General features: G+C 43.4%; 1 protein-coding gene across 8 annotated transcripts in view; it reads left to right on the plus strand.

Moving 5' to 3' along the window:
• The window catches only part of VPS13B (vacuolar protein sorting 13 homolog B), a 3,421,660-nt gene that overhangs the window by 1,959,746 nt on the left and 1,442,013 nt on the right, over nt 1–19,901 (plus strand). For all 8 annotated transcript variants that reach the window (XM_069621427.1, XM_069621422.1, XM_069621424.1 and 5 more), the window contains exon 24: nt 8,093–8,313. In XM_069621427.1, coding sequence (XP_069477528.1) covers nt 8,093–8,313 — 221 coding nt within the window. The remainder of the gene's footprint in view (nt 1–8,092; nt 8,314–19,901) is intronic.

Below are 19,901 nucleotides of genomic sequence, written 5' to 3' on the forward strand. Positions count from 1 at the left end.
TTTTAATCCACCAAATGCTTTTGATAAAAGTCCCATCAGCCCTACCCAGCATAGTCGCAGGTGAGAGAGGATGGGGGCCTAGTCATCATTGAGAGATGATGGCAGTTGTAGCCCTTCACTTGGTTGCATATGCCTGCATAGTCCTGTTTGCTCCCCCTGATGGTTTAGTATTGTCAAGTGACATGACTTTGTTTGATTTCTCGCAGTTCCGTTACCCGCCCCCAGCAGTGCTGAGGGTAGAACATGTAAAGTAGTGATTGCAGATATTGATTGTGCCTCACAGTTTTCACCTTTCTTATTGGCTTTGCCTCTTTTTTGCTTAGGACATTACCTTTCTTGTGCTACCTTTTCCAGCTCACCTATCCTTCCGTCAACCTTTCTGAGTCAAAGCCTCTCTCCTTCCGCGGGCTGTGCAGTTCTGATATCTTGAGGCTCTTTTCATTTTGTTACCTGGCTGAATTCCCAAGGACCTCCTCACCAGCCATTCTCCGGCTTGCCATGGGTCCTATCAACCTGTTAACATACAAGTCTACAGCACGTCTCATTTTTTCCTCGCAAATTGGCAGCCCTTTTTCTGGCCACCTCCCTGGCAGCTGCATACGACCTGTCAGCAGGGTGGCAACTAGAAAAGACAGACCGTTTGTCCATGAAGCTCATATCAAAAGAATTTGCAAAGCAAGATCTATCACTGACTATTTGCTTGTGGTCTTTCCCTTCGATCGTCCGCCTCTCCTTTGTATCAGATGCATTTCCTTCAGCCGGTGGTTAGATCTTCTTTGCTTGGCTCCTAAGCCAGACTGCCTGCCGTCAGCCCTCACCGTTTTTTGTATGATCTCTTTTGTCACCATTGGACTAGTGGTAAAAATGTCCTGCATTTAGCTCAAACTGATTGGTTCATGCACCTTCTCCAATCTCCTTGACTGCCTTCTAACACAAGCTTTAAAAGCCATCTTGGATTTATCCTAATTCATGCATATGTGTCAGCGTCCTCCTGGTATAGGGCAAGAGTGTGTGTGTATGGGTGTACTTTGTCAGCTTCCTCCCTTCAATTGCTTCTCTATCAAACAGTTGACTATACAGTCAGTAAGTCATTACCTTCTTCTGTGGATACTAGCATGAGGCTGGTCCGTTGTTAGCCCGCTATCACCCTACCCCCCCTCTCTACTCCACAGCCTTTTGTTGGTTGTACCTCACTGAATGAGTGAGGTTTTATAAGGTTAAAATGTTGTGGTGCTTCATCATACCCCCCTTTTCCCTACAAGCTATATCCTTCAACAGTTCTACCCTGAGATTCCATGTCGGTATCTTTGGACTTGTGCTGCTCCATCTGTATTTGTTGCTTATTGTGACATGGTTCAATAAAGCATTGTCCAAATATTTTCCATCCACAAAGTCAGGAAGATTTTAGACCCTATAAACATGTATGCCCTGTTTGCTGAGAGATCATTTTATCTATGATTTCCCCCTAGTCCCCTACTTGCTACCATGACAAGAATGCATGTGCCGGATGCAGGTAATAACCTGCTCCCGAGAGAGAGAACTCTCAACACATTAGGCCTTTGAGTACATTTCACCCAAAGACTGGGTTTATTCCAATGTCAAGTGAAAACTGGGTATACAGAATCCATTAGTTTAATGTGGAACGCCATTGAGAAAACCGCCTGTTTCTTACCCTGAATTGTGGGGTGGGGCTGTATACGAGGCGATATGAGATTGGGGTATCCACTTAATGAGTAAACCAAATGTTAACATATTAATCAAAATATATCTTACTTGTGGATCTCTTGGCTACCCTTACCATGCCATGCAGAGGCATCAGGGCCTTACCAGATGGCCTCCTTAGACTCTCCTGGCCCTTTAAGGGATATGCGTGGGAGTGGCTGTCCTATGGGGCCTACCAGCCTCCCTACTTGAACCCCAACATGTGGGTACACTAATGTGACATAAAACCACAAGGGCAAAAGATGGAGACCTGAAGCAGGAGGTAGAATGTAAGCAACTCAACAGCCACTTACTAAGGGCTCCACAAACAATCAATCAGCAGAATTCACCTGAGGCATCGGTGCGCCGAGAAAGAAGACCGTGGGACAACTAACCGAGATTAATTGAACAGAAACGTTTTTAAACATTGCCTAAACTTGCTAAAGTCTTGGATCTGATGAAGTGCGACTAGCAACGAGTTCCACAACTTTGGGACAGCCACTGAGAAGGCCCAACCTCCACAACGTTCCAAACGATAATGCAGAACAATACAGCAAAGACCGGTTAGGCTGAGGGAGTTGACCCCGAGAGTTGGACCAGGATGTGGTAGTCAGAAGACTCCCAAGGGGTTGCGTGGGCCTTGTCCCACTTCAGAGATGTAATCATTTCCTGCAGGAGGTTGCTGTCAGCTGGTTCTCAAACCAGCTATGTAAGGAAATTAACATCTGTGTTCCCTTACACCATAGAGACACTGGAATGCGGGGCCTAAGCCCTGTAAAAGGCAAGGCCTGTGTCAGCAGGCTTTGGAAGTTATGAAGAATTCATTTGGAGCCGCATTCAGAGTTAACAAAATTAGTTGGGGAAGGAGCTGGAGCAACAGCAAGAGACAGGAGGCTGGGAAAAAAGATGCAGACAGGTGGGGAGAAAAAGGCCCAGAGGACTGGGGGACACGACCACGGGGACCTGAGGGAGAAAAACCCAGCTTGGCAGAGAGGGACCCAGAGGGTTGATGAGACATATCACACCACAAAAAGTAAAGGGATAAGGAGTTTGTGGTGGAGCATGTGTGAGAAGGCCATCCCATCCTTTTTTGAAATTCTGAGCCTTGTAGTTTTCCTGCATTTAAAATAGTATAACAAAAACAGGACTGGATGGCCTTTTTACACGTGGCAATGAGAATCTTGAGCGCTCTGGAGGGGTTGTTGAAAGAGTTGAATGAGTCGAAATATCTGGAAGGAGGAAGTGATAGAGAGATGTAGAGGGGACCCGTGGTAGAACATTGAGATGATGGAGGGGGTGGTGGAACATCAAGACAGTGAAGGAAGAGATGATAGAAGAAAATGAAGACAAGGAGAGGATCATCAAGGTGGTGAACAAGTAGGGCAATATTGCTGAGGAGGAATAAAGAGACTTCCCAACTGTAGAGATGTGGGAGAACTGTATTGAGGAAGTGACGGTGTTGGACCCTAAGCCGACCAAGTGGTATTCCTATTAGGCGTGAAGGATTGAGCTTGTCCCAAGATGTCCGCGAGAGGCAGGAAATGCTCAAAACAAAGGGAGAGCAAAGGTGGACCAGGGCATTTCCCAGAGGGAACAAAACTTGCGATGAGGCACACAGGATGAGAAAGAGGTTGGATTAGGTGGTTAGAAAACCGGGACGCTGCGGAGGATAGACGTATCAAGAGGCATAGTAGATACCTTGTTAAGACCTCCATTCTCTCTGCGACACCAGTCTTTGGGAGCAGGACAGTGCCAACATAGCTCTCAATTTGCTCCCATACTAAACTCAGACCAACAAGAGGCTCCCCCTCCTGAAGCTTAGAAAAATTATATTTGAACCCCTTAAATGTAAGATTAAGTTCAGTGGGTAGACCCTAAGATGACCCACTCCACTTTCCATGGGTGTCCCCCATGATCTGTCCTTAGCCCACTCCTATTCCTGCTATATACCTCCTTCATAAGCTAACTCATCTCCTCCTTTGGATTTCTTTACCACCCCTTTGCTGATAATACCCAGATCACTTTCAGCTATCTCTCAAAACATAACCAGCTGTCTCACAGCTATTCCCCACTGGATGGCATTACGCTGTTTGATTCTGAACTCCTGCAACAGAGACTTTATAATTCTCGATTCTCCCTGCTTCTGTTCTTTATCTTACTCGCCTATCTCCTTTTCATCAGACAAATGCATTCCTTCACCGAAGGCTTGCAAACTTGGGTCCTATCAAACAGTTAATTACTACCAAAGGTCCTAGAACCAATCTCAACATGAAGAACATTCTCACCCAAATCCGCTACCACTCAGCCAAAACGCAAATCTCTACTTGTGCTTATTAAACTTGATTAATGCACAAGCCTACTTAGTCGCCTCTATTCTTTCTTTCCCCTTAACAAAGTCCTGAACTTTACTACTCTCACCCTCTACGGGTAGCCCAAGCCTCCTACAACTCTGCACACCTACATCTGGGTTTAAAGGCAACATCTCTCTTAAAATTCCTTCTGGTCTTCAAATTAATCCATGATCTTGCCCCTCCTCCCACATATTCCTGACTGTGTCTCCCTATACTCCCCTTCACAAACCCTATGATCCCCATCAACCTCTCAGTTCCCTGTGCCCCATTTGCCTCCTCCCACTTCCATTCCTCCATACATTCCCCCTCCACTGAAATTCACCCCCATGACAAACCTATCCTATATCTTGAATGCTTCAAGATCTGACTCATGCTTTACCTTCTGTCTTATTTAGGGACTCACCCCGCCATCCCCAATTGACCCCATCAAGCCCGGCCACAATGTGCTTTCTTCTTAGTTCAGCATTATGTATAATATGTTGTGGCAATAGTCTCTCTTTTGAGATGTTTTATTGGCGGTGTCCCAGGTCTCTGTAGCTTACTACCTGTCCTCCGCAACAACCGGTTACCCGTTCCCAGATAAACTCATTATACTATAAGGATACCCCATCCATTATTGCCTCTGTCCATTGCATTGTTTCTTTTGTATGCAATATATGGTCGAAATAACACCGTAGCCAATTAGAAACAGGCAAGTACAGAGGTGAATCTGGAGAGCATAACCAGTATTAATTAAGCCGAAAAAGGCAAGCCAAACACATGAGACAGATCATGGGGTGGCTGAGCCAGTTAGGCCAGTGCTGGCAAGAGGCCAGGCTGAAGTGTCAGGGTAGGAAGGAAAGCATACTGGTAACTTGAGCCCAATGACTGGCCTGGTGCAACTCTTGAAGAAGCATTTGGAGTAAAGCAAGCTGGGGCCTTTCTGTCATAACCAGACAGTCCTTATCACAACCCCCTCTTTGCCTGAAGCCAATTTGCAGCCAGACTTTCCTCACAAGAGCACGGTCTGTAGGAGTATGAGAAAGCACCTAACAGACAAGGGGCTTGAGTGAAAAGGCAGGAGCACCAGCAACAGAACTAGAGGAAACAACAATAACAGCTGTTCAATACTTTGATCAAAAGATACCAACCATGTCAGCCACCACCCCCTATTTCCCACTCTTACCTACTCCGTGAAGAACAAGACCCGAAACCTACTTGGCCACAACGGAGGAAACGGAATGAAGAACCAGATAAAGAACTTCCAGGAGAAGTCCAGTGATCCCAATAGAACAGGTTAACAACAGTGCGTGTCGTACTGCAGAGCGTCCTGGTATTAGTAAAATGAGTGACCAAAGAAGAAAACTGGAGTGCGTCCACAGCAGTCACTCTTGTATCCAAATGAACAATCCTCGTAATTCAGCAGAGCGTCCCAGGGTGTAGGTAAGTGAGTCCGTGTATGGAGGTGTGGAGTAGGGGACAAAATAAACAAGGATAGGAGGAGAAAAGGAATGGAACTGAAAGAGAGGAAATAAAGGTAAGTAATGGGTCCAGGCGGGAAGCGGTAGGTACTTGACCAAGTTTCAGAGGCGATTACGCCAGGTTGCAGAGATCCAGGATAGCAACGTAACAAAACGGTAGGCAGAAGAAATCCAGGTAACGGGTGCCACGTCAGGGGTAACAGGAATCAATCCGAAGGAACCGAATACCAGAAATCAGGGGCAGTTCAAAAAGGTTAATCCGTATTAACAGGCAAAGGAGTCAAGAACAGGTTTAAAAATAACAACATTGCAGAAAACTGATGATACAAAACTGGCCGTAAAACTCAGTTAAAGAGCACCCGCTACGTGCGTGCAGCAAGAATAAGTACTACTCGCAAACAGATGCGAAATGACGGTCGGTGCGTGTCATGTGACCATAGTGCCTGACTCGAGCACTAACTCGGAATGCTGGATGCTGCAGTCCGCACAGAACCGCCGCGTTTTCAGTGTTGAGCCAAACGCCAAGGAATTCTCCAGGTAATTGGAGGGGCAATCGCAAGCCTTCGTGACCTTAAATGGGGTCGAGTCACAACACTTTCACACAGACCATTGTGGGAGTTGCAAGACCACTAGCCCAAATGTAGTAGTCTTGCAAAACTTTGCAAACCCAGGTAGTGCAGCAAAGATTCTAGTTGGAAATAATGGTTAGTAGGGGTGAGGGGAATACTAGCATCCGCCTAGGAGAAACCTCAAAGGTAGAAGGGGTCTAATGCAGAGAATTCCCTGGTAGCAGTGTGAGGCTGTTGCCTCATCCTACAGTCCAGGACAAAGACAACACTAATGTGCACAGCTCAAGACCAAAGGCTACGCTAATGATCAAGGCAGACAATGAGCTAAGATGGACGAGGGCATCATTTTACAAGTGTTCTTAGACACTTGTGAGTGACTTGCAGAGCAATGCCGTGGTGGATTCCCAGAAGTTTTTTTTAAACTAGACCAGGGATTGGACCTTAGGAATTAGGTGCTTTAGCTTAAGCCTTTATATTGAATATATGTTATCCCTCTTACTGTTTTGCTAAGATTCCTCCATGTCCCTCCAACTGTGGCCCTGATGCTTGGAAGACGTACCTACCACAAGCCAGTAAACGTCTGGGCAATAGCAGCCTCTATCAACAGCTATGGGACTGTTCAAATCCTTCTGCAGTCACAGAACGCCCATGAAAAGACTGTAACTGATAAGAGCCAATCGTATTTCTTTTAATAGCGAAATCCTGTAGTGAGATTCAATTCCTTATACTGTTAAACAGACAATTCCATGTGGGCTCATCGTGTTTACTGGATGTTTACCTCCATCTTGTTCATGTTATAAAGCTTTAAGATTTTTATGTCGTTTGGTGGTTCTGTGTGTTCTCGACGATTGTCTGCCACCTGAAAACCGCTCCAGAAAGCAGGCCAATTCCTTTGCTTGAAAATCGTGTATTGCATGGAGTGTGTACAGCTCGTATTCCTTGTTTGACCTATTTGTTCTTTGCTGATTTGTTTTGTCCCCCCACCCAATTCCCTTCAATTTCGTTATGTTTTTCCTCCTCCACTTTGCATTTTGTATTTCTTGTTTTTGTTTATGCTCCTTTTACTCTGTCCTCTTTCCTTTCTTTTTTGTTGTTGTCAGGATGTCCTGCTTGTCCTCTGTTTTCTTCTAATTGTTCACCCCTCGTTACTTATTACCTTCTCCTTTCTTTCTACCATTCTTGATTGTTTTCCCCTTCATTTCTCAATGCGTGGTGTCCCCCCTTTAAAACTACTTTCCCTGCGCTCCTCTGCCTATTATCCCTCTTTGTATTCTTCTCCTAGATCCCAGCCCCCCATTTGAGTTGCTGCCCCCCCCTGTTTCCCATATTGTCACTGTACTGGATGTGGTCTCTTTTTTCCGAGTTGGGGTCCCAGCCAGGAGAATTCGGTTGGTGGAGTTTTCGGCATTTTGTTGTGGTGTGGCACATGTAACCATGTGTCGGACAGATTTCAATGTTTCCATGAAGAAGGCACTGTCACTTTGTAGCCACATTCCATTTTCCTCAATTGAAGTTATCATGGGAAATAGACATTACATTATTAACGAAGAAGGAATGTCTGTTGTTCACTAGCAAACGAATAATGTATTTGAAACACTACATGATCAGGTGGTGCACATTATGCTACGTTTCGATAGCTCAAATAGTGCTGCCTTGATGTTTTGCTTCTTGGAGAGCGGTACACCTTACAGTTATGGCAGGTGCCTGCAGCGGAAACTGGTAAGCTTCCTGCACTGTGGGCACACATGACTGCACGCCTTTCACATTGTACAGCTGATTTTGCCTCAGAGCTCATCTTTCTCCTTCCTGGCTCTGGGAACATTCATCATCGGTCGGAGTGCTCGCCTCAGAGATCTGTTTGCCCCCTGCACTCAGAGACTTGAATTCTGGAAGAGCTAGCTCATGCTTCCATCCTTCTAAAGTAGATACATTGACTTGAGTGTAAATAGCATATTTAATTATAGGGCTAAGAAGCATGAAACTAATGTGTCTTTTGTGTTCTTTTCACTAGGGGATGCCTTTCCGTGGACTATCAGCCTGAATCATTTCAGCATCTACACTCTTCTTGGACAGCAGATGACACTGAGTCTGGTGGAACCCATGGGCTGTACCTCCACGCTAGCGGTCACATCCCACAGCTTGCCATCTTCGGGTCCTGAATCCAGACACTCGTTTGTTGTCTGTCTGCACGTGGACCTTGAGTCACTGGAAATTAAATGTTCAAACCCCCAGGTTGGTGTATTTAACTGATTTATGAAGGCGCATTGCAAATAACTCTCTTTAAGTGCCATTGTTCTGAGTTTTGTTAGGGACATCCTATTCCGCTAGACATCTTAAAGTTTCTTTTTAAATACTGGTGCTTGAAGATGATGGTGGTTACATTAAGATCTCCTTTGATGTCCTCTCAGGTTTTGAAATTGAAACTCTTCCCAAAGTGCAACTGGTTCAGCACAAATGCATCTTTTGGCTGATGGAGTTAAATCACTTGCAGATGCGCAACTGGGTAGTGCGGGAAAACGTCATTGTGCAGTCTTTATGTATTTATTTGGTGTTTTGTAATGTGCCACATGCATACAAGATATTTCAGAGTGCAGTGGTGAAAAAGAAGCACTGGGGGTAGGCTACAGGGTAAGCCTGGGAAAGGGAGAAAGCAAAGAAACAAATACATTCTCAAGATTCTGTTAGGAGTGTCTATATGACAGTCGATTCCCGTCTCAGAATAATCAACAGTGAAGTGTGGCATGTCCAGATATCTGTCCAAACGCATGGGAGTCGTGGTTCCGTTTGGGAAAGCCTTCTTGAACAGGAGGGCTTTAAGAGCCTTTCTGCACTTGAGGAGGTTGGGCTCCCAGAGGAGCTGCTGCTTTACCTGTGTATGTCCCAAAGCAATCCCATGTTAAACTCAATCCCACTCTATCGGGCAAGTCTTCTGTGCAGAATAGGGTGCTTCAGGGGAGCTCCAATTGTGTGGTGCCAATTCCTGCATTGGGTCATTTGAACCTACCATGCCATTCATTATTTCCATGTGCATGTTACCCATTATTTACCTGGGGTAAATGTGTGAACGAATAGTGGCTGTATTGGGGGCTTGACAGGGGGAACCATGGAGAGCATGTATGTGTAGTGGCTGGAAGAAGACCTTCCCCTTCAGACAAATTGCGAGTCACAAATGGTAAAGAATGGAGTGTCCCACCTCCAAGTGACCACAATGGTGATGCCCAAAGTAATTCACTGAGGGTGTACTTTGTGGCATGTAATCAAAGGCCCCCAAACCAACGGAACTCAAGGGCCATGCGAAAAAGGGACACCTGTCATTACCAAAGGAAAAGTAGCATTTCAATGCACAAAGGCAGAGGAAATTCAAATGCCCCTTTCACATGAAAAACAGGGTTTTTAAACACTGACACCAAAATGGCTTTGCATGTGTATTTGCTCTTTAAAGCAAGATAAGAGAAACATTTTCCCCAGCCAACATAAAGATGTTGTGGGGGAAGACATGGTGCGTGTAAACAAGATGTAACGTATATTATGCTTCACATGCAAAATACCAGCAACAAGGGAAAATAAAAAAAGTTCTGTGGGTCACGTGAAGATTTCAGTTAGGCACAAAGCAGACCCTTTTGGCTTGGTGATGGGCAAACTTCACAGTGAACTCCCCCACTGCAAGCCTGGCTTTTACATCCCCCTCAGCTATTTACAACTGCAATAAAGTGTGTCCTGCTAAGGGTGTTGAAAACCAAGTGTCTGCCAGATTTGCTGCCTTGGAAAACCAAGCCCAGGGGCAGGACAAATGGCTCTAGGCAGAGGCACCCCAGGTATTTACGAGCTGCAACCAATTTCAAACAACCAACGTCAAAGAGACTGATAAAAAAAACTCTAGTCACAGGCTGGCCCAGAGTGGCAAATGGCCTGGTGGAAGGGAAGCTCATATTTGAACATATGAAGATTCCCTTTGTTTAAATCGACTGCCACAATGGTTGTATTTTCCCAGAAACCCCAAGTCACACTGATTACATGTATGTTTAATTTTTAGATAATGTCCATGCGATTTTGTTGATATAAAATTCCTCCACCTGCAACTTACGCAATTGTAATGACGAGCTAAAAGGTGTTCCTGGCTGCTATTAACATCTCCCGGATTTAATAGTTGGAAAACTGGTGGGGGGTAAAATTAGGTATGTGGGGAATACATTGCATGTTCCTAGCGATTATGCTTTTTGTAAAGCAGAAAATGGACACAAAGTCGTGCAACATGGTTCAGATGCGGCAGCTCATTTATTAAATTCAGCCAGATTAGCTGAATCGGAAAATACATATATTATGGCAGTTACTAGTAACATTTTTGATGTACAGATAATTTTCGCCAAAAATGTCATATGAGACCAAATGGGGATTGCAAATGGAAGCTGCCATATGTCTGCTCCAGACGCCTAAGCCGATCCTTAGAGAGATAATGGATTTGGTAGGAGAGTGAAGGGTAACTGTCCAATTCTATTTGCGAGAACTCTTGCAGGTTACTCCCCAAAATTGTAAACTTGATGGTGTCATCACTGCTATGTAAAGTGGATGCACTATGAGAGAAAGAAAAGAGCTCTTAAAATTATCATTGGGAAGAGAGCTGCTGAAAATTGCCACTCGACAGCTGCCAGGAAACACCAAAAGGAGATTTTGCTGAAATTACATCTGGGTTTAGCTGTCTATTGCTGCTGTCTCTTTCTGGGGAGGCCGAAAAACCTGACTGGGTCCTATGGTGGAGAGCTGGGTACCATCCTTGAGAGCGGAGTGACTAGATCCCTGCCCTGTCCTCCAGAGGGCCCTGAAATGCAGCTGGCTTTCTTGAACTTTAAACAGAGATTTTCAATACAAGTAGACTTCAGCCCTTTGTAACCAAAAGGTGGGTGAATCTGCTGGCCTTAAATCTTTACCTTTTTTTTATTGTCGGGGGTAGTGTGGTGGTGAGAGAGCAATTTAACTAAAAATATTAATTTAATTAATTCCCTTTGGCGGAACCCCATGGGGTGATTTTGTTAAAATTAGACATTAACAAAGCTCATTACCAGTGTGCGCTGAAAATTGTAGTCTGTAAATTTAATTTGGCTATCTTTCTTTTCAGCTTCCCCCACACAGGCCCTTAAGTGGTAGGGGGTCTTAAATCCAAAATTCTCAAATCATCCTAATTTGTACCATCCAGATAACCCAACACAGGCTTTTAAGTGGAGGGGGTCTGAAATCCAACATTCTCAAATCATCCCACTTTTTACCATCCAGCTTCCCCAACACAGCCCTTTAAGTGAAGGGGGGGTCTGAAATCTAAAATTCTCAAATCTTCCCAATTGTTACCATCCAGTTTCCCCAACAACAGTCCTTTAAATGGAATGGGGTCTGAAACTCCAAATTCTTAAATCATCCACATTTTTATGCCTGACTTCCCCAACGCAGGCCCAAAGGGGGGAGTCGGAAAAAAACCAACTGCTAAATCACTTTGGGTTATTTTAAAGAAGAAGGTGTGGGTGAATTCATAATTGCCATATACATTGTACCTATATGTAAACCGAACTGCTAGTCCTTCTAAGCGTGCAGGAAAATCGAAATTGCACAACATTGCATACTTAACGGTGTTTGTTTATTGATCCGTTTAATTATTTCTTGAAGTGAAATTTGTAGAAAGTAAAGAATTGTGATTTATTTTCTTTCCAACCCACTTGTGTGATTTATTTATGTTGAGAGAAGTTTATTGTGTTATACCACAGAAAAATGGGTGTTTGATATTTTAGTGTGATTTCTTAACATCCAATTCAAATAAATATAACTGGCCTGGTTCTTGGCTCATTGGTAGCTCAGGGGGAGGGATCCAAGTGGTATTAGATGAATTGGAGAAATAACTGGATAAAAGAATTAACATTAACTGTTTATTGCGTGAAGCTTGGGGAGGGAAGAAGCTCCCTCTGTTGAGGGTGGCCTCTCAATAAACCGTTACACCATGGAATTCTTGTTGGGGCAAAAAGGCCTGACTCGCTTTGTCTTATGATCCATTTTTGGCATACATTTCTCCCTACATTCTTCTTGAATTGGCTTTATTTGTGTTTTTGCTAGAAATCAAATTCTGATATCCTTAGAAATGGAGAGGATGAGAATTTGAATGCTGAGAAGCCCTTTTTGCCAATTCTTTGCTGATGGGTGTTTGTATGTCAGATCAGCTATGTGCTGCTCCTCAGATCTGTAATTTTATAGGATGCTGCCTCCACGTTTACAGTGTCAGGCAGGACTGTAGTTAGAGCACCCAGGTTCCATCCTGGCGAGGTACTCCGAGCACTGAAAATGTTAGCAGAAAAATAAACCTATGTGAAAAAAGCATATTCACTACTTCCTTTATTATTAACTATAAGGAGCACCTTGTCCACTGTTCTAGAGGAGGCCATACCACTGTATGTAACCTGTAGGTTTCTGCAGTTTAGGTCCAGATCTTTTGCAGCGCTTTGAGATCATACCATTGGTATAAACGGTGCTATACAAATGCACAACAACATAACATAGATTTATAGAATAACCTATGCAAGGAATACTGTGTTTCGAGGCATTCAAATTATAACAGATAACTCTACCATTCCTATCTGTATGCAGATCCTAAATGGCCGCAAAGAAGATCCCTCAAAATGTTTGAGTTGAGGTCTCACTGCAATGGATCGCCCACCTAATGGACTGTTGAAAGTTTTCACTTTAATAGTTTCTCTTTTTTGAAGGATGCTTCCATGTTGCCAGAGAGATTTTCACTGAGCATTAAGCACAAGCATCAAGCCGTCCGTCACATTTTGGTTTTGTAGGGATGTCCATTTAAAACCCCTAATGTATTTGCAAAACTTTGAATTACTTGGGAAAATGACTTTGTCTACGGCAATTGCGTAGTACTGCAGCAATGGCAAAAACCGCATAGGGACAGTCCACATTTGTGGCAGATACGACGAACAACGGTTTAAATTATTTCAGCAGAAAAATGGTTTTATTTCGAAGGAAAGCAAGATCGCTGCAAGGTAAACCGCTCTTTGCAGCACAGAGGTTTCCAACCCTTCTTTTGCTTGCTATTACTATATTCGGAGATAAGTAGATAAGCCTCTCTTTCTATGTGTCCACGCCATAGATTTATGCCAGTTTATGGTGACAGTTCCTGGTGTTAATACTCAACACGTTCATCCTGATCGATTGAAAAAGGCACTTTTATTGTGTGTCTTCAGAACACCATCAAAACACCAACACATGACAGATTTAAATGCATTTATTAAAGAGTAAGAGAGCAATTAAATGTTTGGGACAATAGGGAGGTATGTCATCCAGAATTCAATGAGAAAATATAGTAAGTACAGGATAAATATGTGAGATAGATGTTTTCCTGCCCAGGCAAACACAAACAATATGGAGAGATGTATATTGATTTTATTTTTATTATTATGCCTCTGTTTACCCTTTTTAAAGGTTTCACTTCACTGGGGAAATACCACCTATACCATTCTCACAGGAACCAATGCTATTTTCGCCCGACTGACTGTACCACAAGGTGGATCACACTGCCAGAAGACAGATTGCTGCTCTTCAACGAGCCACAAGTTCACTAGCCACCAGGTGTCTACATTCTGGTGTCTACAAAGGCCACTTTACGTTTCTGCGTGAATCAAGGACATCCTTTTAAGTTCTAGTGAGTTTTTCTCTTTAAGGTGTGGCCTTACCCATTACCGTGGTGGAGGTACTTACTAAGCTCTCCAAATAATAGAAGCCCAGGCCCCTTAAATCCGACCTCTGAACCGCAACCACTACCAATATCTGCATTTCCATATATTTTATGTTAGTTGAACATTGAAATTCCCTGGCAGGTCTGTAAAAGGCTCTGTCCTGATGAAGGCCATTATGAAATTAACATGTTTATTCGAAATATATGGCAGTGCTATAGCTGTCTAGTGCAATAATTTCCTTTTCTGCACCTTTACTTATATGCCGTTATAGTTGCTAGACTGGCAATCATCAGCCAATATTCATTCTATTTGTTCCAAATGACATTCAATATTAAAACTGTTATATTGACCTTTTTGTCTGCTGGAGTCAAGAGGGATGCCAGTGTCAATGGTTTCCCGAAATAAATATCGGTGGCATTGGAGAATGGAAGCACATAGCCTTTTTCTGCCCCCCACCTGCAAATTAACTCGTAAAGTCCTCACAGGGGGCAGAACTCGTGATTCACATGTGGGCTGGCTCCTTCACTTGCCGTCTCCATATCTAGATTTTAAAACCTGCACTGCATGCCTAAGTGCCAAACTACCTTTGCTGTTCCCAGGGCGAGAGAGACCAATGCTTTGGAGGATGTTTACCGGGCTTAAAGGACTTTCAAAATTAGATGATAAACACTCTGTGGTTTTCTGGGATGGTTAATGGGTGCGTATCTGGAAGCGCTCACTCTTTTCTGCAATTAAATGCATACATTTCTAGGGCTTGTGAATCTGTTTAGACCCGCATGCTTTGCCTATTCCGCCATCTAGCGTGGAGCATTACAACGTGTTTATTCTCACAGTAATTAGTTGTTGACAGAGGCTATGTGTACAGGTACCCATGACACTCCTTGAGTTGATGCCCTAAGATTGTCTTTTTCCAACATTGCTCTGCACACAGGAGTTTTGAGCAGGAAAAAAGTGATCATTGACCAATACGAGGCCAGCATCGCAAACTTATTTAAACTAAGACCCTGATACCTATGAAATTAATTCCTGGTGTGAAGCCTTCAGAGTTCATGGTTAATAGCCAGGTCTGTATGTCTGGGTGTTCAGTGTTGGTGTTTAGGAGCAGGAATTCGGTCTTGGTCTTGGTGGGGTTGACCTACAAGTATGCACTGGACATCCAAAGCTGGATGAGGGAGAGGCAGGTTTTAAGCCTATGGATGTCCTTGATGGAGTCAATCTTGAGGTATAGCTGTGTATCATCACCGTATTGGTGCATGTGAATGTTGTGTGTGGCTAGGAGGGCTCCCGGAGGCTCCATGTATAGATTGAAGATCACTGGGGAGAGGATGGAACCCTGCGGGACTCCACAGGTGATGTGTAGCATTGGTGATCTAGAGGAGTCCATCTGAATAAACTGCTGCTGGTTGGCGAGTTAGAACTTGAACCAGCGTAGGACAAGGTTGCTTATCAGGGTGTCTGTAAGCACCTTGTGGTCTACTGTGTCGAAAGCGGCCAAGAGGTCGAGTAGAACCAGGTGGCAGGGATTGCCGTCATCAAGGAGGTTGAGGGTGTTGTCAACCACCTGTATAGTTGCTGTCTCCGTGCTGCATCTGGGTTTGAACCCGGATTGGTAGGTTTGGGGGAGATTGTTGGTGTCTCATAACCTCCCCTACAATCCCCACATAAGAACACAATCATGTTTGTTATTGGCCAAAACGTGTGTGTAATGCCACTGTAGGAAAACATGTCTGTGCTAGCTTCAACAATAAGCGCCATTATCCCCTTGCAAGAAAACACATGTTCACTATGGCCGCATAGATAGTAGTGCCATAGGAACACATGTTGGATGCACCAATATATGCTGTTGTACCCATGTAACGACGCACTCATGCTTGCTTTGCCCATAATGCCTTTGTAAAAACGAATGTCATTGCGGGCCACATCTTTATCCCCATATAACAGTCATGTTTGCTATGCTCCTAATTCAAGAAATGTCATTGTAAAAATACAAGTCCATCCTGGCAGAGCCAATATGTATAGGTATCCACACATAAGGGCACTCGGGATATGCATATTTGGCTTTGCCCTGGATCCAAGCTCACGCCTCCCACCGAGCCTAGCACATACACATTCTTTTATCAGAAATGCAAACGCATCCATAAGTAGACCGCCACAGTGGCTAGCATCCATGAATACATACACAGACACCTACAGCCACTTGCTCCCTGTGACAGGCTGACACTTGATGTGTGGTGCTACAGAATTGTTGTGCCAATCCATATAAAAGGCAGGCAAGATAATCCTTTAAATTACAAGCCAATATCTCATATAGATGCCATTTGCAAAATGTAGTGGCAAACAATTTTGTCACATCAAGAAATCTGACTAGGAGAGAATGAATAATTAGTCTCTAACAAGCTGGCTTTCAAAAAAAGATAAGAACCATACACTTAAGAATTCCAGATATTTCTACGCATCCAAAAATATATGAGGATTTCTGGAGATAAACACCTCCAGATGGTGTTGGCCCTCAAAGGCACATTATCCCATTCCAGAAAGAAATAAAGACAGGCACCATCCAAATTTCCAATCACTGCATATCCTCGTTATTGCATATGGCAAGAGTTCAGAATATATCCCAAAATATATGTAGGTCATGAAAATGTCACTTTATCTTTCATTTATTGACCTAAAAACAGTTTTTGAAAGTGTCCCTTGACAAAACATGTGGACAGCCTCTAAGGCTCTTAGTATCCCTAAATCTTTATTGACTCCGATAATGGAGCTATATAAAGAGAACACAGAAACTGTTGGTTGGGCTTTGGGTGGGGAAACGACACTGCCCTTCCCTTTAGAAAAATGGGTGTGGCAGAGTGATATTTTTACCCAGTCACTGTTTTGGCTTGTCGTTAATGTTTTAATGGTTGGAAGTAACACTGATTCAGGTGATGTGCCTACACTGAAAAAAGAAGCAACTATGACTTTACCATTTGCAGATGACGCAGCTCTGGTCCTAAGACCCCTTTTGGGGTGCAAAGACAGATGGTTACTTTACCTGAGATATGAGCACAGAAAGGATTGGTAATACTGTAAACATAGCAAAGTTACATGTAGACCCCGCTTGTGGCAGCCAAATGGTACAATGCCCACTTTTTCTTCGAAAATGAGGGGATTGAAGAGGTAAGGAGCTTTGATTATTTAGGCATACTTTTTGATAGTAATGGGCTAAGGAACTCCCAAATTATAAAGAGTAATACATCATTGGACTGGGATAGCTCGGGGAATATGAAATTGAATAACTCACATGGAAATAAGGCAATTAGAGCAGCAATCGACTGCAGTGGCTCTTTATGGGGCAGATCTGTGCGGCTGTTAGACTTTTCAAAATGTTTGCACAATGGAAAATGAATGTATCAAGAAATTGTTAGGTTTTTCACAAAGTGCATGTAGTAATCTAATACGTCTAGAAATACATTTTCAGGTGATCAATAGATTGGCTCAGTAGAAACCTTTGTTATATTCAGTTCCTCTTTCGGATCAGCCGGATTTACTGGACTGAGATGCAACTCTATATATTTTTAGGTGCTCGAGTTGCACCAGACTATCCTGTTATTGTGGTGTAGACACACTAGCCAGGAACCTTTAAATGAAGGTAATGAAGGTACAGAAAGATGAAAATGGCAGAGAATGTGTGTGGCACAGTAGTGTCTTTGCAACATTTCTTGTTTCCTTGTCACTGGTTTGCTTACTGCAGAAGATTGATATTGAGAAGTGTTTAATAAGTCTGGAATATGGCATTTAGATAAAGTAGGACAATTCTGTAGCTCTTCATAATTTCCAGAATTCTTGTTTAGCGTATGTACGTTTTTAGAAAAGGCATGCCCTAGAAGAACGAGACTGCCCAATAAACCGAGTGATTTAAAAAGAAAGAACATATGGTTTTGCATATTACAGTCGATGTATGTGTTAGATGGCATATTGAGTGTAACTGGTTGAAGTTTTGTCATGATCATTGTGTGTCATATGCTAGTTGGGAAGTTTTAGGATTATTTTGATTTGAATCACTAAAGGATAATTTGTTTTAAGTGTATGTTATTGTTTTTAATACATGGCACACCATAACCCAGAACTTGCATACAGTTATTGTGAATTCTGTTTGCCATGTCATTCCAGAGTACAAAAATAAGCTTAATAATGCATCGATCAGAATAACACTGGCAATCTATTGGCATTTTAGTATGGAGAGAAATACACAAGGAATGTAGGTGAAAACAGCATATAACATACAGGGCGGTCCGAACCTCTGTAGCTTTACAGGTGGCACTTGACTCTGTGATTTTGACACTAGACGTTAACTGTGTGATTGTTAAGTCATGTGATTAATAAACAGTGCAAAGGGACATCAGGCGTAGTGGGCACCATTAGTATGATATACCCCCAAAGGCAACTTCATCTTAGGGCAATTAACAGCTTCACATATGGTATATTTCTCTTGAACATTAGGGAAATCAGAGACGGCGCATGTCCAGGGGAAACATCACAGGATTCAACTTAATTCTCCATTTGATGGCGGCTCCCCCTGTTTCATCTTCCTTCCTCTGTTGGTCGAAGATGTGTTGTTCTGCACTTGCCAAGCACCCCCCCTCTCTAATCCATTGATGGTGTGTGGGAATCCTGTTTCTCGACCAGTGCACAGCTAGCAATCTCTTTGCTGAAGTGCAGATAAGCTATGTAGACTCGTGGGTCATCTTGTCATTTCTTTGTTTTGATGGCAAGCCTAGCAGGCGTATCTCCTTCCAAATGTCTGCTACCTTTGGACACAGCCATATCATGCGATAAAAAGAAGGCACCCTACTTGCCACATACTTCAACCCAGGAGCTGGCAGGATATATGCTCTGTGTAGAATGTTTTTCTGAATTAGTTTGATTCAGCTATTCCATGATACTTTTTTGACCACCAGGCAGGCACTCTTCATAACATTCCGCTTCTGAAAACGCATTACTTAGGCCAGATTCTCACCTTCCCAAGCCTGCTTCGTGGCATCTAACTTAGTCGCTTTCCTAAAATTGGATTGGCTTGGATATCTAGAGAGACCATTGCTTCAAGCATCACAGAGGTCTCAGCCTCGGATGGGAATATATCTAATGTTTCTAATATTCCATCAAAGGGTTAAAACACACCACCATATCTGGAGTTTGACATTAGGCTGAATATCTCCTCATTCATTCTCGTTGACTGCACAAACCCACATTTTAAAAAGATGACGGACTTCCCAGTTTTTTATCTTTGCAAATGTGCACCTGGCAACTCCACTCTTAGATGGAAATTGGCAGCCTAATGTTTCAGTTACCATTCTTACATTCAACCATACATGCTATTTTGAGTGAAACATTTGATATTGTGCAGAAAGTAAATGTAGCTTGGCCGGAGAGGACTTTCCGAGCACAGCAATAAATAATGGCACCCCTGTCTGTTGGTGCTGCGCTTACTCTGTGTCTGCTAGGTGCGATGGCTCGCAGCTTTCCCACTGTGAACTAAAAGGCCTCTAGGCTTGAGTCTCAACAGGTAACAAAAGCACCCAGTGCAGAGGGATCAGGACAAATTACAGTGCTCATGAATATTACACAGATGGAATAAGAGGAAGGGGTTAAAAGGTTCCAAACAGCTGCTCAAATCTCTCTGGTTGATGTTCATCTAAGACTCCTAACTGATTAATATACTATTAACAACAACCGTGTTTAACGTGAGAAACTACCACTGACAGCGGCTGCATGGAATTGGTTCACTGGCGCTCACTGAGACGTTTTATTTTGCCTAAATAAAGATTACTTCATATTTTGTACTGTGCAAATGCTTCATGCATGTATCGCTTGGCATTACAGAGCTGTTGCATGTTTGACTGTTGCTTCCCCTCACACTCGTATATGCCAACATTCCCCATTTTATTCGGGAGAAGCTAGTCCAGGGCTGGTTTGTAGCTTTATATTGAGGCGACATTAATCGAGGCTGCGGGCCGACCCTGTCGGTAACGGCACAATGCCCATGTTAAGGGCCCGAGCGAAGCCCAAGTTAAGAGCCTGAGTGAAGCCCGCGCCAAGGTTAATATCGCCATTAACGGG

Source organism: Ambystoma mexicanum, chromosome 5q (genome assembly GCF_040938575.1).
Source record: "Ambystoma mexicanum isolate Mex_15411 chromosome 5q, UKY_AmexF1_1, whole genome shotgun sequence".
Lineage (NCBI taxonomy): Eukaryota > Metazoa > Chordata > Amphibia > Caudata > Ambystomatidae > Ambystoma > Ambystoma mexicanum.